The sequence below is a fragment of the Hippocampus bargibanti genome, linkage group LG02 (genome assembly GCF_051943395.1).
Source record: "Hippocampus bargibanti isolate YZ-2025 linkage group LG02, ASM5194339v1, whole genome shotgun sequence".
NCBI lineage: Eukaryota > Metazoa > Chordata > Actinopteri > Syngnathiformes > Syngnathidae > Hippocampus > Hippocampus bargibanti.
The window spans coordinates 23,750,606-23,772,923 of NC_142735.1; the positions used below are offsets into that span (position 1 = coordinate 23,750,606).

The 22,318-nt window shown below is 41.9% G+C and overlaps 1 protein-coding gene across 1 annotated transcript in view; it reads right to left on the reverse strand.

The window, feature by feature from the left end:
• Positions 1–22,318, reverse strand: part of usp53a (ubiquitin specific peptidase 53a) — a 38,869-nt gene that overhangs the window by 13,036 nt on the left and 3,515 nt on the right. Inside the window, exons 2-8 of the mRNA XM_088990348.1 lie at positions 17,342–17,844; positions 11,419–11,511; positions 11,209–11,343; positions 6,322–6,432; positions 4,526–4,608; positions 4,332–4,416; positions 3,847–3,993 (exon numbers count right to left, since the gene is read on the reverse strand). Coding sequence (XP_088846474.1) covers positions 3,847–3,993; positions 4,332–4,416; positions 4,526–4,608; positions 6,322–6,432; positions 11,209–11,343; positions 11,419–11,511; positions 17,342–17,485 — 798 coding nt within the window. The 5' untranslated portion in view covers positions 17,486–17,844. The remainder of the gene's footprint in view (positions 1–3,846; positions 3,994–4,331; positions 4,417–4,525; positions 4,609–6,321; positions 6,433–11,208; positions 11,344–11,418; positions 11,512–17,341; positions 17,845–22,318) is intronic.

The following is a 22,318-nucleotide window of genomic DNA, read 5'->3' on the forward strand; positions in this document are numbered from 1 at the left end:
TTGAATTATTGTATTTTCCACACTACCAGGCATAATAAAGTATGCCTTCAATGAAAGACATTTTCATCCATAAGGTGCTTTCTGACAATTCCATTCATCCCAAAAATGAATAAACAACTGTTTTATTATATTCTCCAAGGTAAAGTATGAGCATTTGCGTGACGGTTTATCATTTAACTCAGGGGTGCTCATTACGTCGATCGCGATCTACCGGTCGATCGCAGAGGTAGTACTGGTCGATCGCAGCGTGACAGTAAAAAAAAACATTTGTCAGCCTATCAAACGTCCCGTCACTTGATTGACATACAGGGCAACCATTCAGATGACAACTGAATTTTTACCTTTAGGTCGCCGTGCATACGTAAACAACGGCGCTAAACGCAGCAAAATTTACAAGCTAGTCAGCGAATTACCTCAGATTTTAAGCCGTTGCTAAAACATATGGTGATCAAAATGAGTGAGAAACCTGGATAAAGTAAGGGGGTAAAACATATTACTTTCATACGGAATGGGAAAATGTGGAGCGGCATTTTCGGACTGTTCATGGAAAATACGACATTGACTTCCCGCCGAAAAGCCAGCTGAGAAAGAGAACGGTGGACGAACTAAAACCCCAGTTGTCCGGACAGCAGTCATTTTTCACTCAACATACTTCAAAAGCGAAAGCCGCCAACCGAAGCATTGTTCCGCGTGAGTCACGCCATCGTTAAAAACAATAAGTCCTTCCAAGACGGAGAAATGGTAAAAGAAGCATTCGTTGAAGCAGCTGATTCCTTGTTCAGAGACTTTACAAATAAGGCAGAGATATTATCTTCAATCAAAGCTCTGCAGTTGTCTGCGCTGTGAAGCCATGGCTGAGGATTTAACCCAGCAAATGTGGAAAGACATCGTAGATTGTGAGTGTTCTTACTGCTGAAGTCCAGGGCTCATGGGCAGTTCTGTAACTTACTCACACAGGAAAAGTACCCCAACATGAGGAAATGTGCTACCTCCTTGACTGCATTATTCGGCTCCACTGATTTATGTGAGTCAGCCTTTTCCTACATGAAGATCATTAAGTCCAAATACCGTTCCACCATGAATGATGAACATTTGGAAATGTGCTTGAGGCTGGCTGTCAGCAGCTACTGTACGGACTATGCACCCCTGGCTGATTCAATTCAGTGCAAGTCATCAAAGTAAACTCAGGTAATTACAAAAAATGTTAATAGTTATTTATTATGTTGTGTATATGTAGTTATTATGTGTGTTGTGCAATATTGGCTTATTCAATTATGCAAGGTACATCAGCATACATTGTACATACAACGATGAGAAGGTTTATTCTGCCGTCATCTGTACAAATTTGAGTATTGTACATACAAAGAATCCTTAAAACATTTGAAAATAATTATGTTTTGCATTTTTGTCGTGGGTAGATCATTTTTACTTGTTAGTTTTTATAAGTAGCTCGTATGCTGAAAAAGTGTGAGCAGCCCTGATTTAACTCATTCATTGTGCAAAAAATGTGTCTACTCCAGTGGCAGGGTTTTTGTCATTTTCACTCAAATTGCAGGATCCGCAGTTTTAGGACTAGACAAACCTTCAATAAAGCGCTAAAAACCTCGGACAATCTTTTTTCATCAGAAAAAAAGAGTTAATTCCTAAATTATATGGGTCTGGAGTTAGCTGAGCTTGAAATGGGGGCAGCTGTACAAAATACAATACATGCATGCTGATGTATATAGCGCTTTAACAACAGCTGAAGATGTAACAAAGCACTAACATGGACAAAAGGAAAATGTTGTCCCCTTGTGAAAGGGGAAAACATTGCCAGAGGTCTGACCAGCGCTTTATCGGCACGCACAAGATAAACCAAAACCTGAACAAATTCGGGAATGGTGCTCCACGTCACACTTTTCAATTCCCAAATAAATTTGGGAATGGCACAGAATGTGTTAACAACAGCAAAGTATAACATGTAATGCAACACATATCACTAAGTGGAGAGAAACATTTTATCCATTCAGTAAGCACCTAAGAAAACCTTCTGATCGTGTTACGGTAAATTAAACATGAGTGCAATCATAATATAATAACACTTATGTCAGGGTGGAAAGCAATAACAATAACTCAAATAATAACTTCCAAGCAATAGCGTAATAACTCAATGCCTTAATGTTCGCATTCACAATATGAGCAACCTTGTTCAACTGTAAACACTGCAAGGACAACTGACGTCTCCGGACAAGTTGTGTCCATAATTTGTAAAATGGCTTCAAATGACCTCTACTGAGCGTATTTTACAAAGATTCCACCGCATATAGCTATATTTTACGTTTTAAGACTTGCGCTGAATATTCAGGAAGTCTTGTTTTTGAGTTGGTGACGAGTCCGTACGTGACGTCACTGAAGGAACTCCCAAAAGACACATTGTAGCAGTCCTTCCATCACGTCAATGTATTTTGCTGTACTTGTATGGTCCGAAAACCTCATGTTGCACCAAAAAGCCACCAGAAGGGCGACCAAACTCCATGGAAGGAATTTATCAGGCTCCGGAAAGGGGCTGATTAATTCCTCACAGGAGCTTGGATGCCATTTTCTGCCTCTTTTTGGGTGATATATTTCCCCCCAATGTTGCCTCAAAATGGCACGGAATAAATTCTTTAATCGATTGCAAACATGTATGCTTTCCTCTTCAGAACTCTTCTTTTCCTTTGGGCTTTACCTTCAAGGGGTCGCCACAGCAAATCAGTGTCCTCCATCTTTAGAGGTTTGATCCGCATGTTTGTTTTGGCCAAGCTTTTACGTCGGATGCCCTTCCTGACACAACCCTCTGTATTTATCCGGGCTTGGGACCGGCACAAGAAGAAATGAACTATTTGAATCATATTCATAACTGGATGTGTAACAAGAAAGCATATTCTCAGAATCTTAAGCCATTGTTTTGATTCTCAAGCAATGCAAGACGTCTTGGCGTGACATCACGAACAAGGGGGCGGGACCTTCTGAAACTGGCCACTTCCGGGTTCAATTTGAAGTAGTTTTTAGACACTTTGTCATTTTTATTGGCGTTTTGCATTTGACTAAAAATATCATCCTGCGTGTTTTGGGTATTTTAGATGCTATAAAACGTTTTTCTGATGTCAGTTAGGAAACAAAAAAGTGGTGTCGGTTGTCCTTTAAAAGAAAAGCGTTAAGATCACTTCATCAGTTAATTCCATATATAAGACACATCAGATTATAAGGCGCATGGTCAGCCTTTGAAAAAAGCTTGAAAGGCTTTTAAAAAGGCTTTTAAGTGTGCCTTATAGTGTGGAAAATGTGTCTTCATTGGTTTCTAATATGGCGTTGGGGACATTTGCCTAAAACACCAGAATGCCAAAAAATACGTTTTGTCTGGCCCTCACGTGCTTCCTGCTCTGCCAGTGCTCACCCCAGCGAACAATAGATTGCAAACAACAATTGTGGCGGTGGTGGGTCTGCGTTTGACACCCAATAATTCCCCATTAAACACCCCCAAATGAATTGAGGTTATTGTGGCGAGAGATTGAGAAACGTGAGAGGGGAGAGCTATCCAATAAACAGACCAAACACTTTGCCGCGGAAGTTATGTAACATGTGAGGAGCACACCTCCCCTCTGGTTTGATTTTCAGCAGCGCCGCGCTACTCGCCAATGGCTTTCAAGCTCTGGTGGTGGGGAGGGGATTTGAACTTGTTGACACGAACGAGGCGGGGGCGTTTTTTTGATCGGTGGAGCAGGCAAGGGAGACCCCCGGCGGCGTGTTGACTGCTTACGCAACGGCCGCGGCTGACAATAGACACGAGCCCCTCGCGGGTGTCGGCACCGCGGCGGCGAAGCTCACCGTTGACAGACTGAGGTGGGGCCCGAGTGAGCGGATCACGTCCTCGGTGAGATCCGACTGGTCCGAATCCCAAACGAAACCGATGGTGACGATCTCAGGGGAGTTCATGAGGACTCGCCTGATTCGAATCCTCTGGCCACATTTGCTCTAAATGAAAGAATACGGGAGAAAACAAAACTGAATCCTCCATTTTGACACACAAGCGTATTGAGCATAAAATATCACAGCTCATCAAGAAAACAAATCTTGCTAATTTTGCTGTATACTGAGAATAAAAATTATGCTCGAGTTGCAAGTTCAAAACCAATATACTGTCTCCGCATTAAATTTAATTTTGTTGTATGAAGGCTGAACAAACATATTTAAATTGCACAAAAAGCACCTAACCGTGCCACCTAACCGAAAAGCATTAACTCATAATCGGCCTATCACTATTTGTAACTGACACAGGGAGATATAATTCGGAACAATTATCTTAAACTTACGGGACAGTTGCGAAGATCACCGACTGTACATGCTGCTTGTAAGAGTTCCCCAAAGGAATCGTCCTTGCGCTGAGACATTTGCTGGCTGCAGAAGAAGAGGAGGCCCGAAACAGACATATGAGGTAGAACACAACGTACAACATAAAAATAACACAACATAAAAACAACTAGCAACAACGTTGCCGTTGTTTTACCAAAGTGCGGTGGTGGACACATAATGCACCAGCTCGATAAACGGTAGCGGGTCAGAGGAGGCCCCACAGCTGCGGCACACGGACTGTGGACAAGGAGACAGACAAACATTCATCTCTTCTAGCTAGCCGCTTCAGTGGTTGTAGCATGCATCCCGGCCACCAGTAGGCAGTGTCATTTTTTTTTAAATGCACGCCGTCGGCAAAAGTGATTGTCAGAGATATGACGGTCAGACACTGTGGACAGAGACTCAGAACCAGAAAGATTGTCCCTACTGCCGGCAGGAAACACAGTCATCAATGACATACGTCTGTCTGAATTCTGTGTTATTAGGAATACATGCAAATTAAAATGATACATGAGTAAAACATAGTTTTCTTGATTAGTATACCACACCTCTGGACGTTCTGAGCAACAACAGATGTAAGCAATAAAACATTGTGTTTCCCATGAACTGATAAGTTTGTATCCTGGCTAATGACCTCTTTGTGTGAAAAGGAGTTTGAAGTCCTAAATGACCCCTGTGATAAAGGACTTCCCCAAGTCGTAAATGACTCCTGTGAAAACTGACCGTTTGACCCCAGGTTGCTCGTGCTACACTTGTATATTGAGTCATAAGTGTTGACAATGCATACAACAGCATGAAACTTTTAAATATGAAAAATTCTTATTCTCCATCAGCGATTCAAGAACTGTGCTTTTTTTTCTTTATTTTGTTTAACTTTCCTGTGGACATGATCTGAACTGTGTTCAGCGTTTTTGGCCTCGTCAGAAGAGAACAATCTGTCTGTGGTGGTTGTGCCTTATCGGCAGCACGCATGTAACCATCACTGATTTTAATTGGTAGCACGTCGGCGCTATTTGTCTGATGCCGACGGACAGCCTTACTGATACAGAACTTATACTTTTTGCAGCTGTAATGGGCAGCTTTATTTACAACCCAGTTTTGTTTCGCAGCGATGTTGGCGCTGTTGGACAGAGTGCGTTGGTGCAGTTGGATTGATTCTTGTGGAGGCGAGAATTAGGATAAGAGAATTTGTCTCACAACGGAGAAACTCCCAGTAAGACAGAAATGTCGGAATATGGATGCACATTTGGAATTGTGTTGTGTGATATTGTGTTGTTATTTTAGGTTTCGGTTATGTTGTGGCTGAAAAGTAGCGTTTATGCTATTTCCGGCGCATTTCTACCATTTTGTTGATTAATGTTGACTGGCGTAATGAAATAAGCACACACAGACAAACACACCAGAGTTGCAATTGGAGTAAAAGAACAGCAACCGTAATTTAGCGAGCCAAAGTGTTGTATTATTTTTCATTTGAATTCTTCGGCTCCATTTTATCCAAACGTCATTTTCATTTAAACATGTCTGCTTTCATGTTATTCATTTATGTGTTTATGTACGTACGTACGTACGTACATACATACATATATACGTACGTATTTATGGACACTGTGATGGATACTTTCACAATAAAAAAAATGGATTTGGGATTTACAGTGTGGTCGAACTGGTCTGGGAAAGTGAGTCGGCATTACACAAGGCCCGGTGGTCTGTGTGTGTGTGTGAGTGTGCGTGCGCATGCAATCGCAATATCACACCACACCATCTGTGGTTTATTGGTTTCTGCTGATGCTGCATGAAAGAAAAAAATATGTACAATCAAAACTGCTTTATTCCACTGAGGCCACCCGCTATCGAAACATGACGGATTGGACTCATACGGACGTAGACGTTTATTCATGCGTGTGCGTCGCAAGCACGGCTTTGCGAGTTCAAGATTACGGCCCCACTGACCTGCTCGTAAAGCGACATGGCAAACTTCTGATGGGTGATGCACGACATTGAAGTGCACGCGTCGGTCTCCTCTGGCACGATGTGCAAGTGGATCCTCTCCAGGATATTTTCCTGTCACACAACATTGGATTAATTAATGCCATCCACCCAAAAAATGAGCACTGTGGGCAGATCGTTATTCACTCTGGTGCAACTCAGCGCAGGACAGTGCAAGCTCGATTTTAGGCATAAGGTTTCAAAGCGGGGAAGATTCGTGCCAAGTGACTCGCGTGTTCTCAGGTCTCCGTGTGATGAAATATTCAAGACCGCATGGCAGTACTTGAGAGGTGACAGCTTCATCGCCGCTTAAACGGCCAGTGAATGCTAAAGTCTCTAGTGGCAAGGAAATGTGGGCAAGTCAGGTCGCAAAAAAAAGAACAAAATGACCTTTATTCTCACAAATTGTGTCCGTTAAGTGATAACAGGGATACCACAATTATCAATTGACACTGATATTCAGTTTGATAGTCAACAAGATTAATTTCAACGTGGATTATTTTATAATAATAATAATACATTTAATTTCAAGCGCCTTTCAAAACACTCCAGGACACTTTACAATAAAAACAATAAATCAAAGCATGTAATAATAAAACCATAAGTAAAATGATAAATAATAAAATAGCAGATTGAACTAGACATTGAAAGCAATTTTAAACATATGGGTTTTGAGGTGGGACTTAAAAATAGGGAGGGAGTCAATATTACGGATGTTGGGTGGAAGTGAATTCCAGAGTTTAGGAGCAGAGCGGCTGAAAGCTCTGCATCCCATCGTGGTGAGACAGGCAGAGGGCACATAGAGGTGAAGGGCGGATGAAGATCTGAGGGACCGAGAGGGAACAGAGATTTGAAGCAGGTCAGAAAGATAGGGAGGGGCAAGGTTATGGATGGCTTTGAAGTAAGTATTTTGAATTCGATTCGATGTTTAACAGGGAGCCAGTGGAGTTGCTGGAGGACAGGGGTGATGTGGTGAAAGGAGGGGGTTCTAGTGATGATCCGGGCTGAAGAATTTTGGACGAGTTGGAGTTTATGGAGAAATTTCTGATTGACACCGAAGAGAAGTGAGTTACAATAATCGATGCGGGAGGTGACGAGACTGTGGATAAGGATAGCAGGGGAGTTAGGGGTGAGCGAGGGACGGAGACGGTTAATATTACGGAGGTGGAAATAAGCAGACCGAGTTATGTTATTTATATGGGAGTGAAAAGATAGTGACCTATCGAGGATGACACGCAGGCTCTTGCCCTGAGGGGAGGGGGACACGGTTGAACTGTCAATGGTGAGAGAGAAACTGTTAGTTTTGTGAAGGGTGGATTTGGTACCGACAAGGAGAAGTTCAGTTTTTTCACGGTTAAGCTTGACAAAGTTATGGGAAAGCCAGGATTTAATTTCTGAGCGGAAAAGTGAGAGGGATGAAGGTGGAAGAAAGGCGTCGGGTTTACTGGAGAGGTAGAGTTGGGTGTCATCCGCAAAGCAGTGAAAGTGAATGCCAAACTTACGGAAAATATTGCCAAGAGGAAGTAGATAGATAAAGAGAAGGGGCACCAGGACAGACCCTTGAGGCACACCAGAGGACACAGGAGAGGACAGTGAAGTGAACTAGTTGATTTGGATAAATTGTGAGCGTTCAGAGAGATAGGAATGAAACCAGCGAAGTGGGGTGTGCGTGATGCCTAGGGTGGAAAGTCTGTCGAGCAGGATAGGGTGGGAAATGGTGTCAAAAGCTGAGGTCAGGTCGAGAAGGATGAGGATGGAGAGTGAATCGGCATCGGCTGCTATGAAGAGATCATTCGTGATCTTTATGAGAGCCGATTCAGTACTGTGGCGGGGGTGGAAACCAGACTGGAATTGTTCGTCGAGGTTATTGTGAGTAAGGTGAGAGTGAAGCTGGGACGCAACTTTTCAAGGATGTTGGCGATGAATGGAAGGGTTTTCAGGATTGGAGTAACAGCTGCAGTTTTGAGTGGGATAGGAACAATTCCAGTTGATAATGAGGAGTGAATCATGGTTGAAATAAATGGGAGAAGAGAGGGTAGGCAGGACTTGATAAAGATAGTAGGGAGGGGGTCGAGTTGACAGGAGGAATTCTTGGATTTGGTGATAATGTCTGAGATTATAGAGGGATGGGGGAGTTCAAAAGCGGAAAGTAGTTGGGAAGGAGTTGAAAGGCTGAGAGGGGGGGGGGGCAGAGGACCTGAGGTTCTGATGGATTTTGTTGATTTTTTCGCTAAAAAACATAAGCAGAGTGTTGCATGTATCAGATGAATATAAGTGTGAGGGGAGAGAGATAGGAGGTTGTATGATTTTGTGATAGAGGGAAAAGAGGACCCGTGAGTATCCAGGATTAGAGTCAATGAGTCCAGAGTAATATTGCGATTTTGCGCGTGAGATTGAGTCCTTGTAATGGGTGGGGTGAGCTGTGTACATGTCCTTGTGAGTAGTGAGACCGGTCTTCCTGTAAAGTCTTTCCAGTTGGCGAGTTTTTGTCTTGATGGAGCGGAGATGGGCGGTGAAGCGGGTGGACCGGGTAAATTGGACAGACCGGGACTTTACAGGAGCAAGGGCGTTGAGGGTGTTCGTGAGGTCTGCGTTGTACCGGGAAACAAGTTCATCAGGGGATGAGTTGTAGTCCGGAGTCAGGGTGGCAACCATCTCAGCGAGGGTAGCAACGTTGATGTCCTTGATGTTGCGATATGTGATGATATGGGGTGGTTTGGGGAGAGAGAGGGTGATGGAAACGTTGAATGAAACCAGGAAATGGTCTGTTATAGGAAATTCATTTGCTGTGCAATTCTTTGGGATAAGGCCAGACATGCAAATGAGGTCCAGGGTGTGGCCTTTTTATGTGGGTGGGAAAGTCCGAAAATTGATGCAGACCAAAGCTGTAAAGTGAGGAGGTGAAGTCTTTACTGAGGGGAAGAGTGGAATTGTCCATGTGAATGTTGAAGTCCCCGAGAATAATTACATTTGGTGACAGGGTGAAGAGGTGTGTGAGGATATCAGATAATTATTTTATAAAGTCACAATGTGGTTTTGGTGCACGGTATACAGTGGCTATGATAGTGGGAGAGAGTCCGGAATTTTTACATGCAAGGCATTCGAATGATAGGGTTTCCTGGAGTGAAACTTGGAGGATTTTCCAGTTCTTGCGGTAAATTATCGCCACACCACCTCCGCGGCCTGAGAGGCGGGGCTTAGAAATGTAAACAAACCCTGGCGGAGTCGCGTCGTTGAGCTCGGAGAAGTCTCCCGCCATTTGCCAGGTCTCATTTATACAGAAAAAGTCAAGCTTACGGTCAATTAGGATGTCCTGGATAAGACACTATTAGCCGACCTAGCCAGGCCGGCTAACATACGGTGATCGACGGAGCGGCTGCTCCTTCTGTGCGGCTGGCGGACGGATGACCACAGGGAGGTGATATCCTTGGAGCCATCGAGGTGAAAGCCTCGACGTGATCCGCGGTGGATATACCTCCGGAAAGGGCGATGAGCGATTTCCGGGAACCGGAGAATCGCTCGTCCATTGGGAGCGGAACTTCAGCAGCTCCGCCGCCAAGTACAGTAGCTGTCCAACAGGTCGACGGAGAAGCGACATGATATTCACCAGCAACACCCAGAGAGAGGCAGCGGCCAGGTTAGCCCTCGACAGCGGGAACAGGTAGGTGGAGATGATAACGCGGCTTCGTCTGTGATCTGGATAAGCGACCGGAATCATGACATGAATCGATAGCCAACGTTCGTCTGGTGACTGTCTGGTATTTCCAGAGGTTCGGGAACCATAAAAAGCTAAAAGAGGTTTAAAAAAGGCTAAAAGAAGCTAAAAACATTTCACGGGCAAGCAGCGGCAGCCAAAGCGCGCCAGCGTATGCTCGACCCGGAAGCGGAATCGATACTCAGAAAAATTTTGCCTCTGATGCCACTGTGTCTCTGAAATCTCATAATACCGGCCCTCTTTGACTACTGATAATCAATAATGGTTGCTGATATCAGAAAAAAATGGTCTCTCGGTGGTGTGTTGTCAAGAAAAGTTTTTTAGATGGTTGAGCACGAGTGACCCAATCCATTTTTGGGTGAAATGAAAATGTTTAACTTTAAAACATTCTAATGGCGTCCCCAAATTCATAACGGCTCTCGAGAGGTAACCATAACAACAATGTGGCCCGCGGAAAAAATGACTTTCACACCCCTGCATTAGAATGTTTCACCCCCTCCACATATTACATACAGAACACACAACAAATGAATGACTAGTTTTCAAATCTGAAGTCAAGAATAATGACTGTTATTGGGGTTTACATTCAAAAATATGAAATTGTTGTTAGGATTTTAGCAAGCATCATGGAATTTCACAACTTTTATTTGCTTTCGTGGGCCGAATAAAATGTTGTGGCGGCCAGATTTGGCCCCCGGGCCTTGAGTTTGACACCTGTGTTCTAATGATTTCCCCAAATTCATAACGGCCCCAGAGAAGAAGATGGGAGGGATTTGGAGAAAAAATAAAAACTGCAACACACCATTTCGCTCACCTGTTTATCCCCTTTAACCAAAATGGCAGCATTTTGCAAGGCTTAGGAGCTAGGCCCAATTTTACGCCAACTTTCTTCATAATAGTTCTTTTTATATTTTATTTTTTGGAAAATACGCATTCAGTGTCTCACCGAAATGATGCAATCCCCGGCCAGTGCTTATATAATTTATCATCCTGATATTATTGGCAACCTGGTAGGGAGCGACGGGAGGGCGAAGGAGGGACAGAAGCTCACTTCTGTGACCTCGCCAAACAGTATGCGCAGACACACTGACCCGTTACGCTCCTCTCCATCCCGAGAGGTTACCGAGGAAACTTACAAAGCACTCTGCGGCATCGTCCATGAAGCCCAGCTGGAAGCGTTGTTCGTCCTTAAAGGTCTCTGCCAGGGCATGACGCAGGTTGTCTGACGGCAGCGCGCGCTCGCGACTGTGCTGGAATTGGGAGAAGATGCCCTGAGGAGGATGAAGACAAAAAGTTTGCATGCAGGCAAAACAGGAAAAATCTCAGTCGCTGAAAAAGCAACGTACCTTTAATGCGCAAAAGATGCACGACTCGCCTAGACAAAAGTGGCCGGGTAGCTGCCTCAAGCTACGTCTGAAGATATCCAGCTGCCACAAGACCTACAAAATTGGACAAAACGAAAATGTTTTTTTTTTTAAATTTGGTTTCAAGGTCCTCCAAAAGACAAACAATATCAACGGGCTGGGTAGGGAGGTGGGTGCTCATCTCCAACCAGCTCATCTGCCGCCTCGCCCTGTGAGTCAGTCGCACGAGTTGGTGGCTGACCTCACCGCGGGCGGCTGACTGGAAGCCCTGAGGCAACTTCAGGAGCCAACTCCCCAGGAGTCAAACAACACAACCCACAAGATTATTATTACGTCATATATATATATATATATATATATATATATATATATATATATATATATATATATATATATATATATATATATATATATATATATACAGTGAGACCTCAACTTACGAACGTAATTGGTTCCCAGACAGAGTGTGTAAGGCGAAAAGTGTGTATCTCGAAAAAAAATTCCCATAGGAAACCATTAAAATGGGAATAATCCGTTCCCGGGTTTCCATAAAATATACTTTTCAACTAAATAAGCTTTAAAACTACACACAACCTACCTTATCCTATGTATAATAAACGTGCTATTGTATTGTAATGAAAGAAATACACTGCACTGTATAATAAAGTCACTTTATTTACATTTGTGATGGTCATTTATGGCTTGGAATGGCATTGGAGGTCGAAGGTCAAAGGGAATTACTGTTTGGAAAGAGAGGCGCATTACATGACGACTGTAATTAAAGAAATAAACTGTGCTGTAAAATAAAGTTTTATTTACCTTTTTGATGGTCGTTGATGGCTTATGGAAGGAGAGTCACCTTCCATAAGGACTGTTGGTAACTTAACCTCTGGTGCTTCCACCGAAGATCACTCCGCCAGCCGTGGTGGGTGTGTATTATGAAAACAGTGCTTATTGTAAGGTTTCATTTTCATAAATTTGATGTTTGTAAGACAAAAAGTTTGTAAGTTGAGGTGTCACTGTGTATATATATATATATATATATATATATATATATATATATATATATATATATATATATATACAGTAAAGTCTCGTTATATCGATATTCAAGGGAGTCCGAAAAAATATTGATATAACCGGGACTATCGATATATCCGACCCTGTTTGCATGTAATTTTCTCCGTGCGTGCATAGAAATAGTATCGATATAACCGGGACTATCGATATATCCGATATCGATATAACGAGACTTTACTGTATACAGTAAACAGTGTATACAGTAAAGTCTCGTTATATCGATATCGGATATATATATACATATATAAAATCCTCGTCTCACCCCTCATGGGTGGTGTCTGTCCCCCATTTTAGCTCGGGTCCTCTACCAGAGGCCAGGAAGCTTGAGGGTATGGATTGTCTCAGGTGCCTCTTTGCACAACCTACACCTTGGGTCTTGTCTGGTGTGGTATATCCCTGCCTCGATGCTCTGGTGTTCAGGGCCTGCTCTTGAGCAGCCAGGATGTGTGCCTCTGTGCTGTCCTTTAGGCAAGCCCTCTCTAGCCACTGATAGGACTTCTTGAGATCAGCCACTTCTGCTATTGTTCGGTGGTACATCCCGTGTAGAGGCTTTTCCTCCCATGATTGTCCCTCTTCCAGCACCTCATCCTCTGTTCCCCATTGCCTGAGACATTCTCTGAGTACATCATCCGTTGGAGCCTTCTCTTTGATGTATTCATGGAGCTTGGATGTTTCATCCTGGACAGTGGCTCTCACACTCACTAGTCCCCGGCCTCCTTCCTTACGGCTTGTGTACAGTCTCAGGGTGCTGGACTTGGGATGATACCCTCCATGCATGGTGAGGAGTTTTCGGGTCTTAACATCCGTGGTCTGAATCTCTTCCTTTGGCCACCTTATTATTCCTGCAGGGTATCTGATCACTGGCAGGGCATAGCTGTTTATTGCCCGGGTCTTGTTCTTGCCATTGAGCTGGCTTCTGAGGACTTGCCTAACCCGCTGGAGGTATTTGGTTGTAGCCGCTTTCCTTGTTGCTAGTTCGAAGTTGCCATTGGCCTGTGGTATACCAAGGCACAGACGTGTGAAGTTTGAACAACAGAGTTATCACTTTGCTGACCTCATCGGATTCAGAATTTCCCAACTGTTTGCGAGGCACATATTTTGGAAAATCTCACGCCACATCACGCAAACATAAATGTCATAATATGTACAACCCTGTTTGTTAAAAGGGATTCCATTTGACAACAGTACAACAGACAAATATCTGTCTTTTGTGTTGTGTCATATTATTTGTTACTTTGTTTTTGTTGTTTTGACTCGCGAGAGTGGCTACCTTCACAGCAGCATCCTGTATTTTGTCTTTCTACTTTTTTTCTCTCTCTTCTTTTCATAACTTTGCTGCTGTGAATTAGGAATTTCTCGGATGTGAGACGAATAAGGGTTGTCTCAACACATCTCAAATATGTGACATGAATCAGATTTTTTCCCCATGCACTATCATTCAGATTTTTTTAAAAGCCAATTATGACCTCTGTCACTGATATTAATCGCATAATCATCTTTCCAGTATGAATGCTCATCAACACAATTCCGTCCTATATGTCATCAACTGTACGCAATTCACAAAAATGTGACCTAGTAACAGTGTTGGTTTTATTTTTTACTTTAAATTCCTCTCACTTGAAACCTAACAGATCAAGTGGACATTTGTGGCGATAGTCAGCCACACACAGTTCAATCGTTCATCTTGACAAGGACATGACATCATCTTTAAAAAGAGCGCCAGCTCATGTCTCCAAAATATTTCTACCTCATCACGCCTTATTACTCATTCTATATGCGATAATATGAACTGTGGCCGCAGCGCATGTACCGTATTTTCCAGCGTATAAGGAGTACCGGAGTATAAGGCGCACCCCCAACGAATGGAACATTGAATTGTTGTATTTTGCACACTATCAGGCATTATAAGGCACAACCTCAACGAAAGCCATTTTAAAACTTTTTTTCATATATAAGGCGCACCTTCAATGAATGAAAACAGTTTTCCAAATATAATATGCAGTGATGTGCGGTGAGGTTCATGGCTGGTGAGGCACTGACGTCATCACAGTCAGATTTACAAACATGAACACTACAGAGTAGCTTACTCACCATTTGATGGGCAACAGTTAACGTGTTTTGTTTAAAATGTCATGTCAGCATTCTTTATATAAACTTTAGCATAGAAAAAAAAGGAAAAAAAAACGGTATTATCGTGTTACCTTTACTTATAAATTAAGTTCACACACCGCTCCTTCTGAAGAAAGGCATCTATACCTTCTTTGTAGAAGCCTTCCTTATCTTTCTTCAGTTTTAAAAGTCTCTCTATTTATTTCAATTTAGATATGTAATCCTCCATTCTGAAAATAAGGCCAAGCAACACGAAAAAAATGACTGGATGGGTGCACTTAACTTGCTCACTGTTTACTGTAGCTTTCTCTCACTAATTCTATTATTCTGCAGCCGAGGAGGCGCAAAAAGAATCGCTGTAATCACCAGCGCCCCCTGTCGTGAGGCAGGAGAACAATGTGCCTCACCAATGCACAGTTTTGATAAAAATAAAATAAAATAAACCCTGTAGTACAGTATTTATAATGTTAAGTGACTCAACATTATATACACCAGCTAAACTGTAAAAATCTAGTTCATATACTAAAAGTGTTTGAACACTTTAATAGCGATACGCAGAGGGACAGCAATGCGGTCTCACTGCAGAGCAAGCCAGCGCAGTTAGCTTAGTGACTGCGCAATCCGTGGTGAGGCTCAGCCGGCTGCTGCCTCACAGATCGTCTCTACTTTTCGTATTTGAACGCTAAATGTGAAAATTCAAAATAACCTGCGATTGCCTGGCAACCAATTCAGGGTGTCCCCCGCCTCGTGCCCGAAGACAGCTGAGATAGGCTCCAGCATCCCCCGCGACCCTAATGAGGAATAAGCTGTACGGAAAATGGATGGATGGGTGGATAATAATTCAAAAATGGTGAAGTTAAATGTAAAAGAACTTTAAAGTACAAATCACTAAATAAATATAACTGTTTAATTTATTTTTTCATTTGATATTTCCATGATAACAGGTGAGGCACGGCCTCACCCGCCTCCCCTGACTGCACGTCACTGATAATATGTAAATAGATAAAAGTCTACCAATTAAGCACACTACATTATATGGCGCCACAGTAGAGGGTGCACTTCTACAGGAGGAAATGTTGTGAGTTGTGAGACCTCTTGTGGCTCAATAATACTTCACATATAAGGCACACCTGCGTATAAGGTGCAGGGTCATCTATTGAAGAAAATCAAGGCGTTTGGGTGGGCCTTATACAGCGGAAAATACGATAATAACATGGACTGCCTCTGTTGGCAGCTGCCAGAGGGCAGTCATCTTGAACGGATACTAATATGTTTTCTCTAAAAACGTTCTAATTGGATTGGATTAGTCTTTATTAGTCTCGCATTGGACACATTAACATTTCACACCAGCAAAGTTATGAAAGTAAGAGGAAGAAGTAGAAAAATGAATACAGGAGCTGCCGTATAAGCAGCCACTCTTGAAGTAAAAAAAAAAAACGAAAAAAACAAAATAACAATGTGACACAACACAAAAGACACAGACAGTCATTCAAATTTAAGCACTTTTTGCACCCTCTTTATTGTATGAAACAGTTCTAGATGAAAGAGGAGAGGATCAAAGCATCATTTTCACCAGTGGATCAGAGAAGTTATGGTGGAATGCGCATGTCTGCTACAAGCTAAATTTTGAAAGCAAACGCAAAGCTGTAGCATCCATTGACGAAAAGAGTGTATTATATCTCCTGTCCCACGTAAATCATCAGCACCTTTTCTGCTAGGAAGTATTGAAAGGGTCAAACTTGGATTTGTATTAAACATACCATGAATATCTTCTGCTTCATGTAACAAAGAGGGTACAGAAAGTGCTTCAGAAGGAATGACTCTAGGTGTCTTTGTAATGTCATATTGTGCTGTCATATTATTTGTTATTTAGTTTTTTTTGTTCTTTTGACTTCAAGACGGCTCTGTGAGAGTGGCTGCCTTTCCAGCAGCTCATGTATTTTGTTTTTCTACTTTCATTCCGTTCATCACTTTGCTGCTGTGAAATGTAAATGTCTCCACTGCGAGACCAATAAAGGCAAATCCAATCCAATCTTAGTATCACCAATTGTAACTGACATAAAGTATTTTACATGGTGACAAAGTGGAGACCCGATGTCAAATAACAAAAATCTGTCCCGAAATGTGAAATTGTCTTGTGTAATAAATATAAGGTTGAGATTCGTCTACCCTTTTACAATAACTGAACAAACTATTGAAAATGCATTGCTGGATTTGACAACTCAGGTATAGGTTATTGTATATGTCTGCAGTCCCCACTTGAAGGACCATATTTAATTCTGTAAAATGTTGCCAAGCGATGTCTTTTTTTGTTTGCATCATTCAAAGTCATACTTGGTCCACATAATTGAAATTTTGGCCGCACTCAAATCCCTATTAAACGTCAGGTGAATTTTTGCGACCTTGAACGAACTCTGATGAGACTGACTATTCGCTACCTTTGCTACCATTCGCAAAAAATGAAAATCCGGCTAAAGCTGCAGAATGTGAACCACGAGAGACCACTGTATAATGAAGCCGATCTTACCTCCATTCACTTCCAAAAGTAGGTGCACACAAAACTGTTATTGTGTTTTATGAATAGTGACGGGTGGAAACATGATAACTGGACTTCAGCTATCAAGAGGATGAGCGTGTAGTTGTTCAACCCGCATCACTGTGCATGGACGTATTGAGAGCCACACCGAAGACACGGCAAAAATAAGCAAAGCAGTACCTGCACGGCGCTGTTGAGAAAGCAGCTGTTCTGACCCGGTTCGTTCAGTAATCCTTTGGTGGGGGCCAGAGACATCATACTCCCTGGCTGGTAGCCCTTCCCTAGATTGCTGCCGGGCTTCCTGAACAACCTGAGTAAAGCCATTGGCTCCCGAAGTCGGGTCCTTCACAATGGCGGACGGTGGTCTTTTTGCCCCTGGGAGGTATAAATCAAGCCCCCCCTCAAAAAAAGTCTGGGGGGCTATGTGATCCCGGGAGCTGCAAATGACGCCCTGCTACACATGGGCAACTTCTCCAAGTCTTGCGTAGACGAGGAAGGTCTTCAAATTTAAATAAAGAAGGGAAAAAATTATAATCCATGTAAGAAGTTTGTGAAGTTTAATATTCCACAGGTGAGATTCCAAACCGCAGCTGAATCATCTCGCCACATATTTGTAAAGCTGCTCAGGATATTCAGTGCTCCGTTGAAGATTCATCAAATTCACCTGGATCCACGTTCAGGTTCTGTCCAACACATAAACAATGAGGTCATTTGGATTTCAGACTTAGAATGTTGCACATCCTTCACATTTATTACATCTTCATAAATTTAGTACGGTAACACAGTGGCCTTTAGAAATTGACACAATAAAAAAAAGTTCCCAACCTTCGCTGAAGTTGTGATTTTAAGGAATGTCAACAAAGCTTGCACATTATCTTTTACAAACAGCCTTTAAAACAGAGGCCAAGGTCGAAATGGAGTGTGGACCGGGCAACGACGTGCATTCGCGTCCACTCGTTTCGACAGGCATTGACAAACAAATCGACAACAAAAAAAGGGACAAACAGTAGCCAGAACTTGTAACTATTTGAATCTCATTATTGTCATTCATTAAGCTCCCGTGTGTGTGCGAAACATTAACCAAGATGAACGATAACGAAAATATCCTGAGCCAACAATCATTCTATGTAGGTCTGGTTTTTTATTAACGTCTACCAAATCCAACTTTGTGGCTGTTCTATTTTAACAAAATTACAAACAGTAACTAACTTATTTTTTTATGATCGGAGATGTTGACATTTACAGTGTACTTGCATAAAAAAAAAAAAAAAGGTGAAGCAACGCTTAACAGGCTCTCGTGCCAAATCCGCATTTGATGTTTCAAATCTGCCACAAGAGTCCGCCACCCAGCACCCAATGATGGAAAATTTAAAACTTTGCCAATTAAGCGTTGCCCATCTGTCTGGCATTTGGGTCAGGTAGAACCTCTGGTCATGACCCAGTTCCCTGAAAAACAGAATCTTCAAAGCATTTTTTTTTAACCAGCATATATATGTTCATGCGCAGATGATGACTTCAGAGCGAATGCTTGCACTGAGTGTGCCAGTGGCTTTTATTACATTACTGACCCCCTCGAGAGGAACACACCGTATCTTTCGTACAGGCACCTTTTGATCTTGCGCCATTCCAGATGACACAAATATTCAGGAATGTGCATTACAAAAGTCTTATTTTAACTAAAGGTTACTCAACATGTCTTGACACAAAAAAATGTTTTCTTTAAACACACACAAACCTTACCGCAAGGTTTCTGCCGCAACCAGTCAGGCAACATTTGCCAGTGCGGAATTCCAGGAATCCCGAACAGATGATGACGCGGCAACCATGGCACACTTATAAGAAGCCATTTTGAGTTTAAGTGCTCAAAGAACGCATTTACAGTCATCGTTGTCGTGCAATTAAATTAAAACAGCGGCGGGATTGTGGGTCTGTACTTTGCAGCTGGCCTCCATGGCAACAAGATTCCAAAGCAATCACTTAAGATCAGACTTGCTTAAGAGCCAAGTGCACAATTGCACTTGCACTATATCACAGAAATAGATACAACAAATTAATATACAAACAACTGAACAAATAAATAAATATAGATAAATAAGTAGAGAAATAGATAAGTGAACACATAAATAACCAGAAACACAAATAATAAATTCATGAATGAATAAATAAAAAATTGAGAAATAAATAGGTAGAGAAATAAATAAATAAATAAATAAATAGGTAGACAAATAAATACATCCATAAACAAAGTCATAAATAAATGGATATCTAGCTAGGTAGAGAGACAAATAAATAAATACAGTAATACCTCAGCTCGCGAACTTAATTGGTTCCCAGAAAGTGTGTGTAAGGCGAAAAGTTTGTCTTGCTAACATTTATTTCGCATAAGAAACCATTAAAATGAGAATAATGCGTTCTCAGGTCTCCATAAAACATAATTTTCAACTAAATAAGCCTGAAAGGACAACCGACACCACTTTTTTGTTTCCGAACTTAACATCAGAAAAACGTTTTACATCATCGAAAATACCCAAAACACGCAGGATGATAGTTTTAGTCAAATGCAAAACACCAATAAAAATGACTTAAAGTGTCCAAAAACTACTTCAAATTGAGCCCGGAAGTGGCCAATTTCAGAAGGTCCCGCCCCCTTGTTTGTGATGTCACGCCAAGACGTCTTGCCTTGCTCGAGAATCAAAGCAATGGCTTCAAATTCGGAGAAGATGCTTTCTTGTTACTCATCCAGGTATGAATATGATTCAAATAGTTCTGAAGAAGAAAGCATACATGTTTGCAATCGATTAAATAATTTATTCCATGTCATTTTGAGGCATCTGGACTGCAATGTAACGTCCCACAAAAGAGGCAGAAAAATGGCGACAAAGCCGTGTAAGGAAATAATCAGCCCGTTTCCACAGGCTGATTAATTCCTTAAATGGAGCTTTGTTGCCCTCTTCTGCCTCTTTTTGGTCCTACACGATGTTTTCAGACCAAAGTACAGCAAAATGCATTTACGTGATGGAAAGACTGCTACAATGTGTCTTTTTTTCGGTCAGGGGCATTCCTTCAGTGACGTAACGTTCAGACTCGTCACCAACTCAAAAACAAGACTTCCGGAATATTCAGCGCGAGTCTTAAAAAGTGAAATATAGCTATATGCAGTGAATCTTTGTAAAATACGCTCAGTAGAAGTCATTTGAAGACATTTTACAAATTATGGACACAACTTGTCCGAAGACGTCGGTTGTCCTTTAAAGAAGTTATTCCGTCATTTTGAGGTATCTGGACAGAAATGTTGCACCCATAAAATGCAGAAGATAGCGCCAAAGCTCCGTTGGAAATGGGCTGATTTGTCTGCTTGGAATTTGTGTTAGTAAATATCAAATACAGTAAAGTCTCGTTATATCGATATCGGTTATATCGATAGTACTGCTTATTCCGATACTATTTCTATGAACGCAAGGAGAAAATTTACATGACGCAGGATCGGTAATATCGATAGTCCGGCTATATCGATATTTTTTCCGACTCCCGAGAATATCGATTTAACGAGACTTTACCGTAGTTGCCTTGGTGCAACACACAACGATTCACCATCGCGTTATTTATGTTTTCCTTCTAATTTCGCCATCACGGATCAACACGACGTTTTCAGACCAAACAAAGTACCGCAAAATGCATTGTCTCCTTTTCTCGGTCAGGGGCGTTCCTTCCGTGACGTGACGTCAGGAATCGTCACCTACTCAAAAACAAGACTTCCTGAATATTCAGCGCAAGTCTTAAAACGTAAAATATAGGTATATGCGGTGTAATGTTTGTAAAATACGCTCAGTAGAAGTCATTTGAACCGATTTTACAAATTATGGACACAACTTGGGCGGTGGCGTCGGTTGTCCTTTAAAACTACACAAAATATACCTTATTTTACGTGTAATAAATGTGCTATTTACACTGTAATTAAAGAAATAAACTGTACTATATAATAAAGGTGCTTTATCTTTGGGATGGTCTTTGATGTAGTTGCCTCTTGATATCCAAGTGAAGTTGCTGTGTTTTCTCAGCGATGATACCCTCATTCACACTGTCAACCTGCTAGCTGCTTTTCCTTAACCCAAATCAACAGATATTTTTCAACCTCTTCTATTGCCTGATACACAGAAATACCTTTAGCCACACATGCACCCTTAATAGCTTCCTTGTTCCCACAGATGGTAGCAATGGTGAACTTAGCGTACTGGTACTGGGATGCTAAGTCACACAAACGCCACCTCGTTCGTGTTTTCCGATGATCTGTTGTGTCTTCTTCGGCTTAACAATAGCCTGTGGTGGGTTTTTTTTCGGTCTCGTAATAGCAAAAGCACTACACTCGATAACAAACCACGTTCGCACTCAAAGAACGGGGGTGATGAACAACAATTCCGCCAGCCAACGTGGCGCTGTTCGCCCGTGTGATTTGGTTTGTCTGATGAAAACTAGTTCGTCAGCCAAGACTACATGCTCGCGAATTTAATGTTCGTGAGCCGGAAACTTCATGAGTTGAAGCGTTCGTATGCGGAGGTATCACTGTACATACACAAACAAACAAACAAACAACCAAACCAATCAATCAATCAATCAATCGGAGACAGATCAAATCAATAAATAAATCAAGAAAAGGAATCAATAAATAAATCATTAAAAAAAGATGGCAGGTATTATCGGGTGTGATCTGGAAGAGAACACGAATAAGAGGCAATCAATAAAGTTGTGTTCAAATGAAATCTCATTAGTTTTTGTAAGCATACTTGTATTAAAATAAAATACAAAACCGCGTTCGTGGACCCAAAGAAACTATTCCACACATTTAATTTAGATTTCATCCAAGCGAGCCGTGACACATTTTGACGACACAGACCACGCCGGGCATGTTTTTAGACTCGGCCGGACCAGGTTACAGGCCACAAAGGTTAAAGTGACACATAGTGAAAGGATGACGAGCCTGCGTCAGCATTCTTACAGCATGCCATAATCTGCCATTTCACGATTGCCTAATAAAACCCATCCACGAGGAAACGGATCCCCTTTAAAATAAAATCAATAGCCTCAATAACCTTTGGTTGATCCCGCTTGAAATTGAATAACGGCCATAAATGATCTTTTTTTTTCTCTCCATCCCATTAA